At 37.4% G+C, this 22,092-nt stretch overlaps 1 protein-coding gene across 4 annotated transcripts; it reads left to right on the forward strand.

Moving 5' to 3' along the window:
• Nucleotides 1–628: 628 nt before the first annotated feature.
• Nucleotides 629–21,415, forward strand: Gnpda2 (glucosamine-6-phosphate deaminase 2). Of its 4 annotated transcripts, none has more exons than XM_004658678.2 (7): nucleotides 629–735; nucleotides 3,318–3,471; nucleotides 8,373–8,474; nucleotides 9,578–9,760; nucleotides 14,826–15,010; nucleotides 16,996–17,170; nucleotides 20,585–21,415. In XM_004658678.2, the coding sequence occupies exons 2-7, from the start codon at nucleotides 3,348–3,350 to the stop codon at nucleotides 20,644–20,646; spliced, it is 831 nt and encodes a 276-aa protein (XP_004658735.2). In that variant the 5' UTR covers nucleotides 629–735; nucleotides 3,318–3,347; the 3' UTR covers nucleotides 20,647–21,415. The 4 variants fall into 4 exon arrangements, with proteins under 4 accessions (XP_004658735.2, XP_044986249.1, XP_044986248.1 ...); XM_045130314.1 differs by having other exon boundaries at nucleotides 17,015–17,170; XM_045130313.1 differs by lacking the exon at nucleotides 20,585–21,415 and adding an exon at nucleotides 17,451–18,308.
• The last annotated feature ends 677 nt before the right edge of the window (nucleotides 21,416–22,092 follow it).

Below are 22,092 nucleotides of genomic sequence, written 5' to 3' on the forward strand. Positions count from 1 at the left end.
AAAAGTAAAACCCTCGAGGAAAAAAAAATGTATTTCAAGAATAGCCTTCATGTTTCAGAAAGATTCCCTGCAACCATTAAAAATCACTAGTAGAGAAAATATGGACCAAAAAAAAAATGACTTTGTAGTAGTAGCCACACGAAACGTTGCCCTTCATCAGAATATGATATACACTGCTATTGAGTCATTAATTAGTGGTGGGACGTATATCTGAATTTTCTAGTTTCCAGGAAGACAGAGTCTTAAGTCAATCCCTCATCACATGCTGGTAAACTTAAAATTCTAGGGGCTCTTAGCATCCAAAGTGGTAACTGTGTTTGCAAAACAAGCGAGCATTAGGTGAAAAGTGACCGATGGGCTTACACTGTTGTTAAAGAACTTTGTAGACATTAAGAGTCCTACCGTAAGGTTCACCAGGACTATAACGCCCTAGCGAAATGGGGCAAATGCAAGACAATGTACTTCAACTTAACTTTTGACACCTTCAAGGAAAGACACAACGAAGCGAGGCGGTTCCTAGCTGTGGAAGACGGGGCGCGCCCACGCAACACGGCACGCACCGGAGGCGACGCGCATGCGCAGCGCGACGCATCACGGGAGCACTTCCGGCCGCGGCAGGCTGCTTCCGGTTCCTGCGTCTGCGCGCGGCCTGGCCGCCGGGGGTCGCCCGCGGGTTCCCGGGCGTCGCTGACTTCTTCCCCCGTTCCGACGTCGCAGGCGCCCGTGGCTGTGCGGGTGAGTTCAGGGGAGCTGGCCGGGCGGGACCTGCGGCGGTGATGCCGCCGGGGGCGAGGGGTGGGGCGCGGCAGGGTGGGCGTTCGCCGCTCGCCTCCATCCCCACCCTCGGGCTTCTCCCCGGAAACCTGCCCCGCGCTTGTGCGAGACGGCGGGTGTCCTAGCTCCTGAGGGCTCCGCAGCCCGCTCTTCCTGTGGACGTCACATGCCTTTCCAGGATGTAAACGCGCCTGCTACCCTGGACCTCACCCACCTCTCCGGGATGCAGACTCCCCTGTCCCCCTGGACCTCACCCACCTCTCCAGGATGCAGACTCCCCTGCCCCCCCGGATATCATATACCTCTCCAGGATACAGACCCCCCTGTATCCCTGGACATCACACACCTCTCCAGGATACAGACCCCCCTGTATCCCTGGACATCACACACCTCTCCAGGATGCAGACTCCCTGTCCCCCTGGACATCACACACCTCTCCAGGATGCAGACTCCCTGTCCCCCTGGACGTCACACACTTCTCCAGGATACACACTCCCCTGTCCCCCTGGATATCACACACCTCTCCAGGATGCAGACTCCCCTGTCCCCCTGGATATCACACACCTCTCCAGTATGCAGACTCTCTGTCCCCCTGGATATCACATACCTCTCCAGGATGCAGACTGTCTGTCCCCCTGGATATCACACACCTCTCCAGGATGCAGACTCCCCTGTCCCCTTAGACATCACACACCTCTCCAGGATGCAGACTCCCCTGTCCCCCTGGACATCACACACCTCTCCAGGATGCAGACTCCCTGTCGCCCTGGACCTCACCCACCTCTCCGGGATGCAGACTCCCCTGTCCCCCTGGACATCACACACCTCTCCAGGATGCAGACTCCCCTGCCCCCCTGGACATCACATACCTCTCTAGTCTGCTGCTCTGCCAATGCTAGGGACAGATGCCGACTTTAGATCTTGCACGGGGAGGGGGCCCATGTGGGGGACTCCACTAACTAGCTGTGCAACTTCATTGGTGTCCAAGTTCTTCCCACCCATCTTTGAAGTTGGGAGACTGGTGTTGCTCATGCCTTCCCTCACAGGGATGCACATCTGAAATGAATCAGCATGTGAGGGAAGGACTGGATGGTTTGCTGTTTTTTTGGTGGTGGTTGTTATTCAACCAGAATTCTAGATTATGATGATGATAACTGTATCGTTGGGTTATAATTCTAAAACATATTTTTCAAGCACATCATTTGGTATCCATGTGCTCACAAGACTTGCTGTCTCCATTGATTTAAAACACTGGGCTTAGTACAATGTGTCAAGCATGAACATACAGAATTCTAAATGCTGGAACCATGCCATAAGAGGATTTATTGTTGGTTGAACCTTTTAAATATAAAACTAAAAATTAAAGTTTGAGAATTTTGATTATAATATATATTGTGTAAATATTATAAATACTGTTTTAAATATAAAGTATTTCCTTTTAAAATATTTATTTATTTATGAGAGAAAGAATGCTTCAACCAGAGCCTCTACCTACTTCAAACAAGCTCCAGACTCATGCACCACCGTGTGCATCTGGCTTATATGGATTCTGGGAAATTGAACTTATGTACTTAGGCTCTGCAGACAAGTGCCTTAACTGCTAAGCTATCTTTCCATCCCAAAAGATAACATTTCTTACTTAACGCCAGGAGGTACGAGTTAGTATAAGAATGCTCACATCCATATCTTCTATAGTAGTAAATGATTCCACAATTCCCTTTCAGTATTCTATGGTAGTAGATAATTCTGTTTCTCCCATTCTAGTAGTCACATAATAAAATTTTCTTTACCTTAGAGTAAATTTTCATTCCAGTAGCCAGCAGTTGCTGTAGTTAACATTTTTACTTTTTAATTCATTTTTCATTAAAAATGTTTAGTTTGATCTTAATATTTAAAAAATTATTTCTCCCTCTGTGTGTGTGTGTGTGTGTGTGTGTGTGTATGTGTGTGTATGTGTATATGTGTATGTATGTATGTATGTATGTGATGAAAATTATTTCTAAGTGATGGGATTTAAACTTTAACATAAAGGAAAATTTATTATTTTACATATAGAAAGAATTTGGAGTTTTTGTAAATGGAAGTTGTTGAGTAATCATTACCACAGTTAACTGGCAATTAATAAATACATAATTAATTTCTTCAGGGTCTTTCATATTGAAAGAGTATACACAAATACATGTACACCCTTGTGTGCAATGTAGTTTGTTGTAGTTTAATAAAACTACATCAGTTTTAATTCTTCTTTGTTCCTGCATGTCCTTAGATGAACTGTGTGACTCATTTTCAAATCTAGAGCTGGGTGTTGTATTTACTTCATAAGATTGTTGTAAGGCTTTATGTGTGCATTTAAATGACACAATCCATTGTCTCCCTTGTGGGGTCTGCTCAAAACAGTACACATATTACATAATAGTGTTTCACAAGTATGGATATTTTTATGTGCATATTCTTCCTTGGTAATGACCTGTCTTGAACTATCAGTATCTCTCACTCTGTGTGTCTGAAAGGAACGTAAGTTCTCAACAATGGAATTTTCACAGGTTCAAATCTTTGCTGAACGCATCATCACAATGAGGCTTGTAATTCTTGATAACTATGACTTGGCCAGCGAGTGGGCAGCCAAATACATCTGTAATCGTATCATCCAGTTCAGACCTGGACAGGACAGGTACTTCACACTGGGCTTACCCACAGGTAATACACCGCTGTTTTTCTTTTAGACACTTAGGTTATCTAGGATGTGGAATTAGTAGAGGTTTTTTAGTAAAATACTTTGCATTCTTTTTCATACCACTGACTGAAAATTTAGTATATAAAACCAGAAATAGATACACTGTAGTATCTATATATTGTTTTTACTTGCTTGTATTAAACTTGTATTTCTCCTACTACTACAAAATGAAGTAAAAGTAATCTCAGTTTAAATGGTGGTCACAGTATTTTTCTATTACTACTGTTCTTCTTTAATCCCCTAGAGGCCTTTCCTTCATTATTCATATGATTTTTTTTTTAGTAACTTTGCTTTTTTACTAATAGTAATAAGAGGTGTGCAGGTTGTGTACTGTTGCTTCTTAATTTCAGCTTAAAGATTAGTGTCTGTTCCTCATGGAATTAAACCTAAGTCCTAATTAAAGTGTTACTAAAGAAAAAGAAAGTTAAAACTAGGTAGCATCATTTGCTCTTAATCTTTTCAGCTACTTCATTTGATTTTGTTAACCTTTACATTTGCAAAACTTATTACAGCTATAATCAGAACTGCATTTTAGTGATCTCAAGGCATTAATTCTGTATCTCTTGAGCTTTGGTTTACCTGCATATAAAACCAAAGTAATAGTGAAAATGCTTCAGATACTGTAAGTGTGACTACTTTATAATTAAGTTTCTTATAAGTATTTTATTTAAATAGACTGTTTTCTTTTGGTATCTCTTCCATACAGTCTAACTATATAAAAACTATAGTTATGAAATGCTTTGGCTTATTGTTTTGCCTTTTCTCTTAACTTGAGGAAGAAGCTCACAGGGCTTTTAGTGAACGAGGCATAGCTGTCTGCACACTCACAGTGGCACTCTTAGCTCTGTAGGGCATGCAGGTTCTCTGTTTGTTTGCAGACTGTAAACTTGGCCTGAAGTAAGGGCACTTAGGTTCCATAGAGAAGTCAACAGTGTATTGAGTTCCAGGATGGAAAGGCTACAGAGTGGTGAACAGTAGCAGTGCTCACATCCATTGGCACTGCTAACAGGCCAACGTGTTCTTGTGGTAGCATAGCTGCCTTGTACTACGTCTGTCAAGAGAGGATGTTTGAAGAACCTTGATTGACTTTTTACACTCTCATTCTTTGTTATCATTGACAGTGTTGCCTTCCACATCTCTCCCCCCCCACCTTTGAAACTGGGACATACATAACTGATTACAGTGAGTCATACCATGTCTGATTATTCTGCCACCAAGCACAATTTCTGAGGAATCCTCTTGTCTGTCTTGTCTCTTCAGTCATGTACACATGTAGTACCCATGACAGGGAGTAGAGGAGGAGGGGAAGAGAGGAAGAGAAGTGGCTCGAGGTCTTGGCATGCATGTGTTGTTCACATGTGTGTTTGTTTAAGTGAGCATAAAGGTCTGCATGCTGTGGTCCTGGTCTACTTCTGAGCCATATGCTCACTGTGGTAGTTTGAATGTGGTAGTTTCAATATATGCCCCAGTAGACTCAGGTGTTTTATTAAATTCAGCTTGCAACTTTGGCCCCCAGCAGACAGATTTCTGCTAGAGAGTGTGGTTCACTGGGGGCAGATCTTGCAGTCCAGCCCTCAGGTGTGTTTTTTTTTTGGGGGGGGGTGGATCTGAGTGCTCCCCTACTAGGTATGATCAGAGCAATTTGAGCTCTGGTCGTTTGTGCTTGCTGCTGTTGGTGTTTGCTTGTTCCATTTTCTTTCTGCTTAGATCTGTGGAAGTAACCAGCTCTTTCTGCCATTGATGTTGTTCCCCTGGACTCTGTAAGACTGAAATAAATAAATTATTTTCTCCTATAAGCTGTGTCTGGTTGGATGTTTGTAGCAGCACAAAGCTGACCACAGCATTCACCATTCTTCTCCTCTGAACAGGGTTAGAGGCAAGTTGGACTGCTTGTAGTTCAAAGAACAAGTGTGAACTTGCTGACTATTTTTCTTTCATTCATGTCACTAGCATGTTAGTTCTATGAATTTTGGAAATATACATGTCTATATTTGAATTTCTATCTTCACTGCTGCTTAGTATTCTGAAAATTATTTAATCTTTTTAAAAAGAATTTTTTTAAACAATAAACTTATTTGGGGGCTGAGAGATAACTTAACTTAGCAGTTAAATCACATGCCCGTGAGGCCTAAGGACCAAGTTTCGATTCCCCAGGACCCATGTAAGTAAGCCAGATGCATAAGGTGGCACATACATCTGGAGTTTGTTTGCAGTGGCTAGAGGCCCTGGTGCTCTCAGGATGTCACACCTTTGCTTTTGGAGACATGTTCTCTGGCTTTGCTGCAGGATAGACCAGTCTAGTTGGTCCTCAAGCCTCTGGGTTCTCTTTGATCTTCCTTCATTGCCATAGACGTCTTTACATGAGTGCTGGGGAACTGAACTCAAGTTGGTAGGGTTGCAAGCAGGTGCTGCTAACCACTGAACAATCTCCCCAACACTTATTAAGTCTTTTTGACTCATGTCAGTTTTGTAAAGTTTTGAGATTTTTATGAGGTAATGTGTAAAATGCCAGCACATTGCCTAGCTACATGGTAGGCTTATAGATGTAATTTATGGATCACTTCCCCATCTTTTGCCTGTTTTAAATTAGAGATTGCCACATCCTTGTTAGAATTCCAGCTCTTCTTCAAGACTCAGTTGAAAGGCCATCTTCTTAGACAGTTCCTCCATCAAACAACATTGTAGTTGTTTTCTTTTACTCATTACAGCACTCCAGATTTGTTTAGGCTATTCGTGCTTTTCTTTGTGTCATAGTAGTTTTGTATTTGATTATCCATGTATTGTGAATTTTCATAAAAAGTCCTTTAATCTTAGAATCATAAAAAGGCACTTTCTGAATGTGGCTAATGTTAGTGAATGGCTATTTCAAAGGAATTATTAAAATTAAATTTCTTTAATCCATTTACTGTGTACCATTCTTTCATTGTTTTCTTTAGTGATGCCAATTAAAATTTAGAAAAAGTATTAGGGTTGGGAGATTTCTGAAATTCTTGCTGCACAACATGAAGACCTGAGTTTGGATCCTTAGCACCCATGGAAAAGTTGTGTGCAGAGATGCATGCCTGTAATCCCAGTGCTGGGGAGGTGGACACAGATCTCTGGGGCTTGCTGGCCAGTTTCTCTCACCAAACCAGTGAGTTCTGACTTGAGTGAGAGACCCTGTCTCAGAAATTAAAATGGAGAAGCAGTAGAGGAAGGAAGGTTTCTGATACTAACCTGCATCCTCTACATGGGTGCACACAAGCACTTGCACACATGTTTGCCCTCAGGCATGCACACTACACTTGCATACATACAAAAAAAAATGGGAAGCTAATCTGATTTTCCTCACCTTTACGACAGCTTCTCATTTTAAAAAAGCATATTAAATCCAGGTGTTCATAAACTCTTTACCAATGACTGACAGATTTATTTATGCTTTTAGAAGAGAAAGTAAATTTCTCCATCTTTTAGACTTTTTTATGTTCATGTACTCTAGAAATTGAAAAAGAAATAGGAAATTTAATCACTAGACATTTAAATTATTATATGTAGTTTAACATATGCCTAGTCTTAAGGAAATCTTGTTATTCATCAGTTTTCATGAACTTTTTGGCAGTTAATTTATAGCCACTTCTACGATTCTGTCTTCTCAAATCCTTTTTCTTTTTGTTACCCTAGAAAAAGTCAAAATGCTACCTAAGGGACTATTTTGTTTTGTAGTATTTTTGGCTTTTGTTTTATGATGGGTGGACTAGGTATCCACACCAGTCAGGACTGGGAGGGTCAGATCTCATGTTATGAGAGTGCATCTTTCACTTTGGAGTTACAATTAGTAATAATAATGATGATGTCAATTTAGAGAAAAAAGAGAGAGGGCACTCACAAGTAGCTATATTTTTTTACTGTGCCACTTGAAGGACTGTAAACAAATCTCGTGCTAAGTATTAACTGATGGTATAGGATGGTGTAAAATAATCACTATATAAAACAATAAAGTCCTACATGCACATTAAGTGTCTTATGACAAGATTTCATAGAAATCCTTTCTATCTTAAACATAGACTCTTTCCTCTCTCATGTACATCCTTGCAAGCAAATGCCCTTAACTGCTGGGCCTTCTGTCTAGTCACTCACTTATATCTCTGAAGGTATAAATGCTGAGGTTGAAAAAGAAATGAGAGACAGGGTTCAAGTTAAAAGGCTCTTGGGTTCAAGTTTGTCTCCATCCTTTATTACCTTCAGAGTCAACTTTGAAGACAGGGGCAGTATGTAAATTTAGCTTTGATTTCTCTTTGATGTTGGCAGATGGTCAACAGTCGACTATTTAGGTAACCTTTATGTTAGAATTCAATTTCTTCAACAAGAAGGATGTTTGTTTTCTTATCATTCAAATGTATATTCTAAAAGAGTTGAGTCTTAAAATTTGCAGTAGTAATTCCAAATATTCAGAACAACTGCAGAATTAATTTTCCAAATTTAGCTTTTATTGCTAAATTGCCAACTTCACTAAGCAAATTCTGGCTTACTAATATTTCAGAAGAAGTCAATTCAATCTTTGTTTGACAACTGATTACATATTTAATTAATTAGTTGCCTTAGAAATATAGAATATTAGCCAGGCATGGTGGTGCATGCGTTTAAGCCCAGCACTTGGAAGGCAAAGGTAGGAGGATTGCCATGAGTTTGAAGTCACCCTGAGACTACATAGTAAATTCCAGGTCAGCCTGGGCTAGAGTGAAACCTTACTTTGAAAAACCAAAAAAAGAAAAAGAAAAAAAAAAAGAAATATAGAATATGATTAACATACTAGTTTAGCTAGGTATAAATTTTTTAAAATACATTTGCCAGTTACTTCAGAAGATTGAATCTCTATCTTTTTTAGGAAGTACACCTTTAGGATGTTATAAAAAACTAATAGAGTATCACAAAAGTGGAAACCTTTCTTTTAAATATGTGAAGACATTTAATATGGATGAATATGTAGGTAAGTATATTTTAATATATGAATGTTATTTGAATGTGTTACCTGTTATATTTGAAGAAACTGTATCTTTAGTAAAATATTATTAAATTTTGTTTTGAATATGAATGTAGTTTAAACTGATTTGTATATTTGTGATAAAGTTTGGAATTTATATAAAAATTCATATTTTGGGGATAACATCCTGTCTAATGGAAAGAATATAGGACTAGGTATCAAACTCTGAATTCATCCTGAGCTCTACCTCTTACCAATTTGGAACTTTTAGATATCACAACTTGTACATTATTTCTTTGCTTCTCTTTCTTCCTCTCCCTTTATTTCTTCTCTCTGACATCCTTTATCCTTTTCTTATTCTCCCTGCCACTTTTCTTTAAGACACTGTTAAAAAACAGTATTGTGGAAGAAGTTAAATGACATAGATGTCAAAGTAATTAGTAAGTGTTTTCAAATTAAATACTGTTTATAGTAGTAATTATTAAGCTTTAAAAATGCATTGTCAACTTACTTAGCTGGGATGTACTATGGTGCTTAAGAGGCTTTTTGTTTAAACATAAATTGAAGAATATATTGTAATCATAATGTAAATGACAGCTAGGAACTATTATTACTCAATGTTATCATACTATCATGATTGAGTGTACACATAGGTATACTATTATGATTCAGTATACTTACATGTAGAGTGAGTGGTGGAGGAACGTGGCCAACATTCTATCTGAGCAGCTACTTAACATTTTTTATGTTGGAAATGTGTATGGTGATTAAGGACATGAATTATATTCCCTGTGTTTGTGTCCCACACCTTCTGTGAACTGTGTGACTTTATAAAAGTTGTGTATTACTTACACTTGTATAAATGAGAATGATAATGTTTTACCAAAATACATTGTTAGTACACACAAAATGATATTTCATAAAACAAACATATAAAAAAATTGCTCATTCATAAAATAAAAAATATTTTATGTGTATTTTGCAAATAAATTCTTTTCATACATGATATAATGGGCATAGAATAAGCATGTACTCTATTAAAATACTTTTAATATGGTTTGGAAAGATTATTAGAAATAGGCACATTTTATTATTAATTTCATATCTAGGACTCCCAAGAAATCATCCTGAAAGCTACCATTCTTATATGTGGAATAACTTTTTTAAGCATATTGACATAGATCCTCATAATGCTCATATCCTTGATGGGAATGCTACAGATTTACAAGCAGAATGTGATGCATTCGAAAAGAAAATAAAAGAAGCTGGAGGGATAGATCTCTTTGTTGGAGGTATGTAAAATGATTTTGACATCATTTGTTTGCTTATATTTGTAGTAAGTGCTTTAAAATGCATTTTAAAAAATCTTACCATTGCACAATGTAATGATCATTTGTTCCTGTCTGCTAATAACTCACTTATAGAAATAGACATATACTGATTTCCATTTTATGTTCAACAAAAATAATTTAAAATTGTAACATAGAAGAGGTTAAATTATGCCTCGAGAAATAGGTACCAGTTCCTTACCTCTTCTCATTACCTTTTAAAGTTTACAGTTGACCACACCTTTGTCTTTAAACTTCCAGTGCAATCTACTTATAAAATCAGAATTAAATCTAAAGTAACCAAATTGTGTAGCTCATGGAGAAAAGTCAGTTACAAATGATGTAAAGACTTTCTTACATCAGCTTTAGGATGAGTAAATTACATAACTGACTTAATCCCAAAGGGAATGACCATTTCACTGGTCTAGTCCCACAGTTAAAAAGCACATACATGTGTGCTTGTGTGTGTGTGTGAATAGTGTATTGGCTGTACTTTCTTCCATTGTGGTAACTACTATCCATACTAAGCAACTGAGGCAGCTGGCTAATTGCCATCAGAACAATTCAGTACTAACTACAGTAAAGCCAAACTTATTTTTTTTTTGATTCTTTAGTATTCAATTCAATTAAAAACATTATTTTTAACTTACATATCTTGTATGTAACTTATTTAAAAAGCTGCTCAACAGTACATAAACCAGAGCTGTGTTGAGGTTAATTCATGGTTTAAATGACTTAAGTATGATTGAGGTGGATTGCTTGCTTGTGGACAAATTGACTTCATCCAACTTCAGCCTTTGAAGTTCAGTGTAACTAAATCAGTTGTGAACAGTATTATTACTGACTTTTCCAGAGTTTGTGATAATTGGTCGTGGCGTGTGTTAAGTCCTTAAGGCAGTGTGGCATGCAGTAGTAACATGTCACTTCAGTGCACAGTCTCAACTAGTTCTTAGTTTTTTGATTTCCTTCAGGCTATTGAATTAAGTCTATAATCTATTTAGATTGAAATCTTTGAGGAAATTCTTACCCATATGTAGCAGAGCCAATGCTATTTATTTTCTTGTATAGTTTTATTATATTGCAGATCAAAATAAAATTTCATCTGCTTTGAATATAATTTGATCATTTGACCCCATATAAAAGCCAAAAGCTTTTGTGTCCCTAAGGTGAGAAGGTAGACAGAGACAGGAGCATTTCCTACATGGTTGAAAGGAGCAGCACACAAGGAGACGTGGCTTCCAGACGCGGAAGGTGAGGACTGACCTCAGAGTTGTGGTCAGACCCCACGTGTGTGCTGCAGCAAGGACTTGCCTGCCCTCCCACACCGCGTAATAAACCACTTGGATAATGTTTAGAATATGGTGACTTTTGTAAAATTTGCTGATCTTCCTTTCGTAATTCCGAGGAACAATTTCACACTTCAGTTTTCTACAGATAGCCTGATTTTGAAATTACCAATATTAAGGCTGAGGGAGTAGCTGTTTCACATTGTTTTAACAGTATCCTAACCACCTATTTAGATTTTTGAAACTATATATTAAAATAAAATTAATGGAATATGCCTAAACTTTATATCTTAGTTTTATCAAGAAATATTTTTACTCATCTATGTTTATGTCAAAAAAGCATGCTATATGTTAGAGGTTAACTCTTAAAAATGGCTGTTTGGAAAGTGTCTTCATTTGTGGACATTGTTTTTCCTGTTAATTTGTTCACTTACGATAAGGATTCATGTGAAAAGTACCTTGTAGATTTGGTGTTAGGAAATAGAATTCACTGGGAGGAAATGCTGATAAATACCCTCTGTATTTTATCCCTTTGTCTATTTCCAGAACGTGTTCATAATGTAGTGTATTTCTTAAGGCTACAAGGTCTCTTATCTAAGATTTCTAGTACATACTCATCTTTTCCTAGAGCTTTAAGTCATTTCTCAGTTCAACTAAATGTTTTTGGTCCTTTTCCTCCAACATTCATTCTTCTTTCAAAGCAAATAGAATGTAACCTATAAGCACTCATGTTTATCACTGACTCTTACTGTCACTGTATTTTTAACCAATTAGTCTTAAGGTTACTCTAGCTGTTTCCTTCCTCCCCTCCATGAAAAGAAAACATGTTTAAGTTCCTATGTCTTCCATTAATGTTTTGTCTGAGGTCTGACCTAGGGTTTGTATGTGCCATGCAAAGGATGAACTTACTCTGATCAAGAAGAGAGATGAGTTAGCTTATATTTTGCTTCCCTTTTTGGGATAACATGTTTATTGGATCTGTACTTGTGAAAGAATCTCGTTGGATTCTTTGCATTTGTTGATCTGGGTTTTTAATTTTTGGAATTTTCAAGATGAGACTTGGGATCTGGGTCTTACCACTTACCTTCTTTTGTTCCAGGGTTTGGTTAATAAAAACACTAAGAACTGTGCCAAATGGGATCAAAATATCAGCTTTATTAAAGGTAAAGTTGGAATAGAGAATGTAGGCTGGGATTCAAGCCAGAGTTTTTTTTTCCTTCCCCCTTATGAATTGGAAATAGGACTAGAAGAGCTCAAGAATGTTAATTTGCCTTTGTTTACCCCAGGGAAGTAGGGCCAGTATTCCTTTCCTTTGGTAGAAAAGAGAAAGGAAAATACCCTGAATAGTTCTCATTCATCCTCTGATGGGAAATACATTGAGAGGAAAGGCAAGGTATATAAGGAATTCCTAACCTAGCCCCTGCAATAAGACTCACAGCCATGGGGTTTCATACATACAATCTAAGTATGTTTACCTGAAAAAATAATATATTTTTGTTCAAATTCAGTTAAAAGGAATCAGTGGAGAAAACTTGAACTTTTTTGTTGTTGTTACATTGTTTGATTTGCCAGTAACAGACTGACTAATAGGACTGGAAGTAAATTAACTGGAATGATTCTGGCATAATACACTACACCTCATGGACTAGCCAAACTCTGATCCTTTGGATACAGAACAAGTCGGGAATGTCTGATCTCAGAAGCAAGGGCTGATTACGTTGTTGCTGGCTCCCACACTCAGCTCTGGGCTTCCCCTTCTGCTTACCAAATGAAGATGCAGTTCCTGCCATCTAGGGCAAGGCCACACCTGCTGACCCCTGTCTTTCAGACAGAGACATTGAGCCTCCCTGAAGTGAGGAGTAGAGCAGAAGTATAGTCTCGGAGAACTGCTGAGACAGCCAGTGCACAAGAAGCATCCCTTCATTCCTTCACTGATACCTATCAAATACCACCGATGTGTACCGTCTTGTTCTGAACGGTAAAGATATAGAAAAGAACATGAAGCCCTTACTCTCATGAAGTGTACATTCTGCCCACAGAACTATACATATGTGTACAAGGGAAATCATGTGTTCCAGACAGTGAGTTTTTGAGCTCTTTCATAGAGGCACTGAATACCTTAGTTACACTTAAAGGCAGAGGAAGAATTAGCCCCATTGAAAACAATTACTTCTGGAATCTCAGTTTTTCAGTCCTTATGACCAGTGAGTGAGTGTGTTGGTTCTTTCTCCATACTTTCAGATTAGCAGTATACTTCTCTGTGGCTCATACCTCCTGTAAGAACACTAATGTTGATCTTAGAAAACTTGTGATTTATTTCTGGGGTTTACCAATTCCTGGCTCCATCCTTTCCTCTTTACACATGTAAGGAGAAGTATGCATATAAAAAATTTGAGTATATGCCCAAGTGTAAGAACATAGCTTCCAAATTCAGACAGCAATATTGAAGTATAATTAAACAACCTCATAAGCAAGTATGCACTTAATAGTGAAAATAAGCGTGAAATATTAACCACATGTAAGACTTCATGTTAAAAGCTTGTCCCCCAACTTAAAAATCCCTAGATTATTGTTTTGGTAGTCTGCATTTGATTCATCAAATATTTCTCTTGTTTTTTAGCCCATCAAAACTAGGTTATAGATGGCCATATTTTACTGTGCTGTAGCTTGGAAAAATTTTATTAGAATTTTATTTTAATTATCTACCTACTATTTAATGAAAATAAATATGTTGCATATCAAGGTGAATTAGAGAATTGTGGTTTTAGATTTTATTGAAGTTGCCATAAATTTGACTACCAGGATAAATACAAATTTTGATTTACTCGGATTCTTGGTTTTATGAACAGTTACTTTTATTTTCTTCAAATAAATTCCATGTTCACTAAATTTTAGAAGAAATCCTAGAATACAATAGGTATCAGTTGGTCTCCTTAAAGCACTGTGTTTCAGACTATGGTTATCACTAATGAAGCATGAAATCTTACAGGCAGTAGCTTTCAGCTTTTTTTTTTTTTTCTCTCTATTAATGAAGTGAGATGTAACAGAAAGTAGTTTGTGTGCTTTCCAATAAGGCTAAATATGGTTTTCTGGAATTTTTGTTTCAATTACATTTCAAATGTGTGTGTGTATGAGATGTGTGTGTTAGATTATGGTGTTATGCTATTGATTTCCAATAGCTTTCATTAAATGCCCTACATATTATCTTGTCCAATCTATATAACCTTATAAGTGAAGAAATAAAAGTACAAAGAGCACCACCAGTTAACTTCCCCCATCTAAACTAGCAGAGCCAAGCAAATTAAAGTGTGAGTACAGACACTCAGTGAGCAGTCAGGTTTAGACGAGCTCCCTGAGCATGTCTCCTTTTTCATTATCCCAAGTTGTTGGAGGTGAGAGAGATGGCCATGTTTCATCTCACTGCCTCACAAGACTGATAAGATGCTGTCTGTTGTGGTGGTGGCACCTGTGAAAGTTCTTTATAAGCTGTAGTGTCATGTGAGTGCCATACTTTACTGCCATTGTTACAGTTATGCTTGGTCCATACTGTGTGTAACATGGGGATGCTTTTTGAATGAGATACTAAGACAGATATTTTAAATTTGGGAAATGTAAAATTAAACATGGTAAGTATGTTTATGATTATTTATCTGCTTTTCCAACTGTATTGAAATGTGAGACGTGTTTACTATATGTGAGTCACTTTGTTTATATCACGTTTATGTGTGTATTTCTTTTGAAAGGAATAGGTCCTGATGGCCATATTGCTTTCAATGAGCCAGGATCCAGTTTAGTATCAAGGACAAGATTAAAAACTCTAGCCATGGACACCATTTTGGCAAATGCTAAATATTTTGATGGTGATTTATCAAAAGTGCCAACTATGGCTCTAACTGTTGGTGTGGGCACAGTGATGGATGCTAGAGAGGTGAGAATTCATGTTCTTCAATCTTTTCCTTGATGCTTGTATTTGGGAGTGATGATGGGGATAATGCTACCAGCATAAGTGGTACTTGAATTGCTTTCTGTTAACACTACATTAAGATGCTGCTATACCTTCCTCTTGCTTCAGTGTAAGCATATGCTTTCACTTTAAATTGAAATGGCCTTTTCTGTATATATTGTACAACACTGCATAAATTGTACACATTGAGTAGAAATTTGACGGGTCTGTCGATTCCTTGCATATTAAGGATGTGGTAGGAAAGGCTTGGAGCTTAAGACCTGTTAGTCTACTAGTTAATTCTACAAACCTTAATTTCCTCATTTATTAAAAAATACTTACAGTTTAGGCTGGCTATGATGGCACATACCTTTAATCTCAGCACTGGGAAGGCAGAGGTAGGAGGATCACTGCGAGTTTCAGGCCAGCCTGAGACTACATAGTGAATTTCTAGGTTAGCCTGGGAAAAGAGTGGAGACAGACAGATAGACAGATAGATCATCATTCTGTCCAGTCAGCTAAGTTCGGTTGGTATTCTTTCTTTACTATCACTCTGTCAGAGCTGTATAGCCGTGCTGTCTGTACAAGATTCCCCTGGAGTTGCATAATATAATTCCAGGACAGTGCTGAGTTCAGTGTTAACCCTTGAATCATCAAAGCTAAACTTGGGAAGGTATCTCCCATGCAACACTTATTATTTTCATTTACTGAAGAACATTAAATTACACATATTTCATAGCTGGTCTAAGAACATCTTCCAGATTGTCTGCATGTTCTTCCCTGAGAGGCTTTGATTCTAAGCTAGAATTCTACCTGGAGTAAGTAGGCTCACTAATGTATATTTGTGTGTGCAAACACAGCTGGTTTGGATTTTGGTTCTCACTCAAATACATTAGTCTTTGGACAAAAGTTTGCTGATAATATCCAGCAAACAAACTAATTTACTAATTTATAAATTTATTAACTAAATTTTTGCCTACAATGTTATATCAAACTAGTTGTTTTAAAAGACAAAGGATTTTAATTATAGGTAATACATTCATGAATGTACTTTGATTTAGTCATTTTTAGCTTTGCATTGAAAATCAAATACTGAATTATGATATGAAAAAAAGAAATGTGCTATCCTGATCTATTAATCATGCATTTCGTTCTCTTAGAGTTGTTATAAAATACGTAATCATACACATACAAAACTTGTTACATTTTAATCCTGTAACTGCTTTTTTAATAATTGTAATGAGAAAGTGTCTAAGTAAAATAATCCAGACTCAAAGATAAATATTGCATGTTCTCTCTCATATGATCAAGATTTTTTTTTTAAGTCATGAAAGTAGATGACTCTTGGGACTAAGAAGGGGGCCAAAGGGGAATGAGGACAGACAGGGATGGATATGACTGAAGTGTAAATGTCCCAACAAAGCCCCTTATTTTGTACACTAATTAACTGAATAAACATATAAACATGTGACACACTGAAAAGAAAAAGAAAATGAATTACTGCTGACAGATGAGGATTCATAATGACAGTCACATGTATATTTTTCCAGAATTTGTTCTTTGGACTTAGGGAGGTAGACCCAGGAGTTCAGGTTTTCTGTTGAGTACCTCAGTCATGTGTGCCTGAAAGGCAATGCTTGGGTTTAATAGACCCCTAATCCTTCAAATATTTTTGTGTGTGAAATAATAATGCCTGTTCAGTGAAACAAACTCAGGGCTTCCTTAGATGAGTTATGAAATCTGTTGTTTGGGGGATTTTTATCCAAATGAGAGAATTGGGTAACATCTCAGATTATTTAACCTTTTTGAAGAATCATTTTTGCAAGGCAGCCCTTGTTTTTTCTTTATTCTCCCAGGTGCCTTGTACATCTAAGAACTGCCCATTATTGTGGTATATTCACTTAGACCTCGTTAGAGAGCTCCCTGCTGATGTGGAGCATGTACTAACACATGATGCTCATGGATTTCAGGTGATGATTCTCATAACAGGTGCACACAAGGCCTTTGCCCTGTACAAAGCAATTGAGGAAGGTGTCAATCACATGTGGACTGTCTCCGCTTTCCAGCAGCATCCACGAACTATTTTTGTATGTGATGAAGATGCTACTTTAGAGCTAAGAGTTAAAACTGTCAAGTACTTTAAAGGTGAGCACTGAATTTTACCATAAGTACAAAATACTTGTAGTACACATGACTGGAATTCAGCCCCACACTGTGGCCCACTGAAGATTGGCTTCATGCTAACACAATAATCAGGTTCTCCTCTCCCCCAAGGAATACAGTTTCTCACTTTATGTAATAGCTTTCAGAGGGGTTTCATGTAGTGCTTTTTGTTTCCTGATAATTGTCTTAAAATCCAAGATGTAAGTGTCCAACTTACATATTGAATATACAAAATCCTTTCTGGGTTTTTCATGTTTTCCAGCCTCACCTCAACCCTCCTTGTTTGAGATGTGTCTCCACCTACCTACCACTTGTAAGCCTCTTAATGTCCATCCCAATTAAAGCTACTACTACAACAGCTGAGTTAAGCAGGAGTTTTGTTGCACAGACATCAGAATGTTGACTTTATTTTTCCTCGTGGTCTAGTTTATGAATACTTAAACCCTACTGTGGTGCTGCATTGTCTGTAGAAAAAATACAGAGGTTTGACATGGGTGCTTTAGGAGGTAGGCAAGGGACATTTTGACAAAACTGTGTAAGATTCTATTCTGTGATGGACTGAGCTCCATAAGCAAGGTCAAATGTGTAAGCCGTGTAAAGAGGTACTTGTTTAGAGCAGCTGCATTTATGTGACTGGTGCTGAAAAGTAGCTGGTCATAGAGACAGATCAAGAATGTATATACTTCTGTTACATGGGTAAATGGTAATCTTTTATTGTAATAACTGTGCTTAATAGGTACTAGAAAAATGTAAACAAATCAAACCTGTATTTCATGAATGCCATTGTGTAAAATAAAGTTAAGGAAATTACCATACTTTTTTGCTTCTAAGACACAATGAACCTGACATTGAGATGTGTCTTAAAGTTGGTGTCATATCATAACTTATTTGGTGTTATTTTTCTTAGTGACTTAACAGTAATTCCCTTAGAGAAAACCAGTTACAGTCATATAAATGTATATGGCAAAAGTCTTCAAGGTGTTATACAGATGAATGAAGTGTGGTAGGCACTAAAAATAACCTTATTTATTTATTTTTCTTTAGTTTTTCGAGGTAGGGTCTCACTCTAGCCCAGGCTGACTTGGAATTAACTATGTAGTCTCAAGGTGGCCTCAAACTCACAGCAATCCTCCTACCTCTGCCTCCCAAGTGTTGGGATTAAAGGCATGCACCACCACACCCGGCTTAACCTCATACTTTTAAAAAACACTTTGAACATGAATATACTTTTCTGGTGTATTTGCAGTTACATTTTATACACTGCATCTTAACTAAGTAGTTCCACATTTTAATGGAATTATAGTTAAACAGATGCTTTATAATTCAGACATCTCCTTAGACTGTTTGATCTTTTTCATTTTTATCATGTAAAAAACTAGTTTGTGGCTTCTTGTAATTTGACAAATAGAAGGAGAGAGCATTTCAGTGATGGTTTGAACAAAAAACCAAGTGATTAGATTTTGCCCATGCATTCCCACACAGTCCTCCACAGAACATCACAAACACAATTTCTTGAAATTAACACAAACATTGTTATGTGACATCATAGTAAACTCTTGTCTACCTGAATAGTTTCTGGTTTAAAAGCAACCCTTTATTGTGTGTAAAAGCTATATACAATGTAGTTTTTTCAGAACCCGATTTTAATGTTCGTTTTCATGTTTTGGGTGTATTTTGATGTTTGAGTATTAGGAAATGATTGATGGATTATGTCAAGTGGAGAATTATCCCTTACAAGATGACCCATCCACAAATAAAATGTCTAAGTCTTTATGTGGCAAAAGCTGCCTTAACCTTTTTTGCCCCCTTTCCCACTGGGCCCTGTGACATTGCAGGTGCTGACTAAACCCTGAAGTTAGCTGGTGAGAACTCAGCATGCTCTCACATTTAATTGCAGTGGACAGTGAGCTTCATTCCTCTCTCCCTGATGTAAAGATTCCTCTTCCTACAGGAGTACTTAGTCTGCAGTGCTGTTTCTACATCATCTACCTGGGTCTTCCTCAGTCTGTATTTTAGATGTCTGTTGGCAGTCTCCCTGATAAGAATTAGCTATTTCTGACACTTAGCCTCTTTCATCTGAATCCAATAGCCCAATTTTCTGAGAAAAACAAATTACAAGTGCCTTTCCCCACAACATCTATGAAGTTATTAATTATGTAGAAAATATTGTTTTCCCAAGTATAAAAATTTGTGTTTAGTTCATGATTCTATCTAAGACATCTCTTCAGAATTTTAGTTACTTCAGACATATAATAGTTATTTATTAAGACATAGGAGTAACTGAGATAATTTGCAGGTTAAAATGATTCACCAGCATGCATACCATTATAAAATTTAAAATGAGAGCCAGGTGTGGTGGCACATACCTTTAATCCCAGCACTTGGGAGGTAGAGATTGGAGGATCACCATGAGTTCCAAGTCTACCCTGAGATTATATAGTGAATTCCAGATCAGCTTGGGCTATAGTGAGAGCCTACCCCGAAAGACAAAAAACAAACAAACCAAAAAAAATTCAAATGAACTTAAATTTAGCAGTCTTATTGCTACTCTCAAGCTTACCAAATAAATATGAAATTTAAATCTACTTAGGAATCTCGATTTCCCATCCAAATCATCAGGTAATACAGTGGTCCTTGGATTATTTTAGTAAAGCTCCCTCAGTGTTATGGTTAAGCTTGCAACCTGTTTGTAAACCTTCATTTAAGTTACGGGCTATGTAGTACACCAGAAGATAGAAGCTGTCCCCATTCTGAGTGCCTCACTGGAGCCTAACAGAGGAAGTGTCAGAAAAGCAAACCTAACATAAACTGTTAATCTAATTTAAAATATATTAACCACATCATATTTAAATTTGCTATCCTGTCATTCTGATTTTCTCCAAGATAAAAACTTTCTAATTTTATGCTTCTTAAATAAGTGTCCATGTTCTAGGTCTAAATTGAAAAATTATGAATATTTGTTAGGTAACTAAACATCCTGAATCACTTTTATTTGCATTTTAAAAAAAAACTTAGGGGCTGGAGAGATGGTTTAGCAGTTAAGGCACTTGCTTGCAAAGCCTAAGGAGCTGTGTTCAATTCTCCAGGTCCCATGTAAGCCAGACATAGGGACACAAGCATGCAATGTTGCACATGTGCACAATAGGGTACACATGTCTGGAATTTGATTGCAGTGGCTGGAGGCCCTGGCGCATGCACACACACTCTCTCTGTCTCTTCCCCCTCTCTTGCATTGAAAAAAAAAAAAAAAAAAAGGCCAGTCTGTTGGTCTTGCCTCAAATTAATTAAATAGAAAATGTAGAAACCAAATATTGAATCCTGTAGATCTTTCCTAAGGTAAATGAGCTGGTTCAAAGTTAACATCCAACTAGAATTGTGCTTTTTTTTTCCTTTAAGGTTTAATGCATGTTCACAATAAACTTGTGGATCCACTACACAGTATGAAAGAAGGAAAATGAAGTTTGGAGTAAAATTCTGCTTGAAAGAGAACACTTTGTTAGATGAATTTTCAGCTATGCAATGTGGTAAACATGGATAATTTTGAAGACTGTCATTTGAATAATCTAATATGTATGTTAAACATTCCATATTTAGGATATATCCATTTTCAACTAGGGATTAGGGGGATGGTTGGCTGTTTAGAGAACAGAGGTCCAACAGCCACCTGTCAAGCTGCATAACAAGGAAGTGTCTGCCCGTCTACAAATGTGGTCATGTTAACATGAAAGAATCTGGATGTCAGCTACTCTGTAACAAGGTCTCATGACACTTGGGTTTTTTTCATTTACAAGTAGACGCTCCAAGCCTTTCAGACATCAAGTTACTCTCACTGCAGACCTTACTTCTGGAATGTGTATTTCCTGTGCGTTACACACATTTCTCCTCTGCGCGAGGTTGCCTTAGTCCTCTTTCTGCGGTAGCGTCTGGACGCAAGAGCTGTTCTATGTTGTTGATCAAGGAAGCTGACGAGAGGGTAGTGCCTAGTAGTAATCTGTAAGTGCATGCACCCATCTTCCATGGCATTTCTACAGATAACGCTTAGTTTTATTTCATGACTTGGGTTTGTGCTCTTAATACAAGTACCTTGGCAATTAAGAACTTTATACCTTGCTACAAATGTAAGAAAATTCCTTTAAAGAATATTTTCTGATTATTATTAAACTTCATAAATGATGAGCTTGTATTTCTTATATACATGTCTAATAAAATATAAAGTATATATGCAAAGAATTGCTGTAAACTATTTTTAATTGCAGTAACTTGTAGTAATTAAGTTGCAAATAAAAGTATATCATTTTCTATAACTCAAATAAAGCTTATAATAATACACCAATAAAGTATCTAAATTTATGTTGAGAAGTAAAAGAGCAGGTGCCCTGAGCAAGTCCAGCCACCAGCCGTCCCTGAGACTCGCCTGCTGCTGGCTGCAGTTACACTGAAGATGGTCAACTGCCTTGTATCTTTATTCTCAGGTCCACTTATTTAAGTATGAAAGTGAGTTAAAGAGCAATGTTAAATAGGACATATTTGACCATGGGTAATGTATAGTAAAAGTTTTAAAATAGCTGAAAGTTGTGAAACCCTATATGAGGGAATTTCAACATGGTCTTAAGGCACCTAAATGTTGATATATTCTAAACCACTTCAGAACTCTTTACAATCCACCTTCTGAGTTTCAGATTCATGCTTTCAGAAAGCCTCTGGAGACAGCACACATAAGGATTCCAGACATTACTTCAAAATAAATCTGTGTTCTTTGTCTCTCCCAAAGTTGTTTCTAACTTCCTTCTTACATGATGTTCAAAGTGGCTCAACTATTTATTCAGGCAGGAACAAAGCTAAATGGTAGTCATCTTGGTTATGTTCTTCCTGCGTGTTCCCCCTTCCTGCTAATGCTCCTTCCT

This window comes from Jaculus jaculus, chromosome 11 (genome assembly GCF_020740685.1).
Source record: "Jaculus jaculus isolate mJacJac1 chromosome 11, mJacJac1.mat.Y.cur, whole genome shotgun sequence".
Lineage (NCBI taxonomy): Eukaryota > Metazoa > Chordata > Mammalia > Rodentia > Dipodidae > Jaculus > Jaculus jaculus.

What these genes read in the sequence shown, in the direction of transcription:
- Gnpda2 (XM_045130313.1), top strand. Translation starts at nt 3,348, where the DNA reads ATGAGGCTTGTAATTCTTGATAACTATGACTTGGCCAGCGAGTGGGCA. An exon ending in CACACTGGGCTTACCCACAG is followed by an intron (nt 3,472 to 8,372) that starts GTAATACACCGC and finishes TATCTTTTTTAG; the next exon opens with GAAGTACACCTTTAGGATGT. An exon ending in TAATATGGATGAATATGTAG is followed by an intron (nt 8,475 to 9,577) that starts GTAAGTATATTT and finishes TTTCATATCTAG; the next exon opens with GACTCCCAAGAAATCATCCT.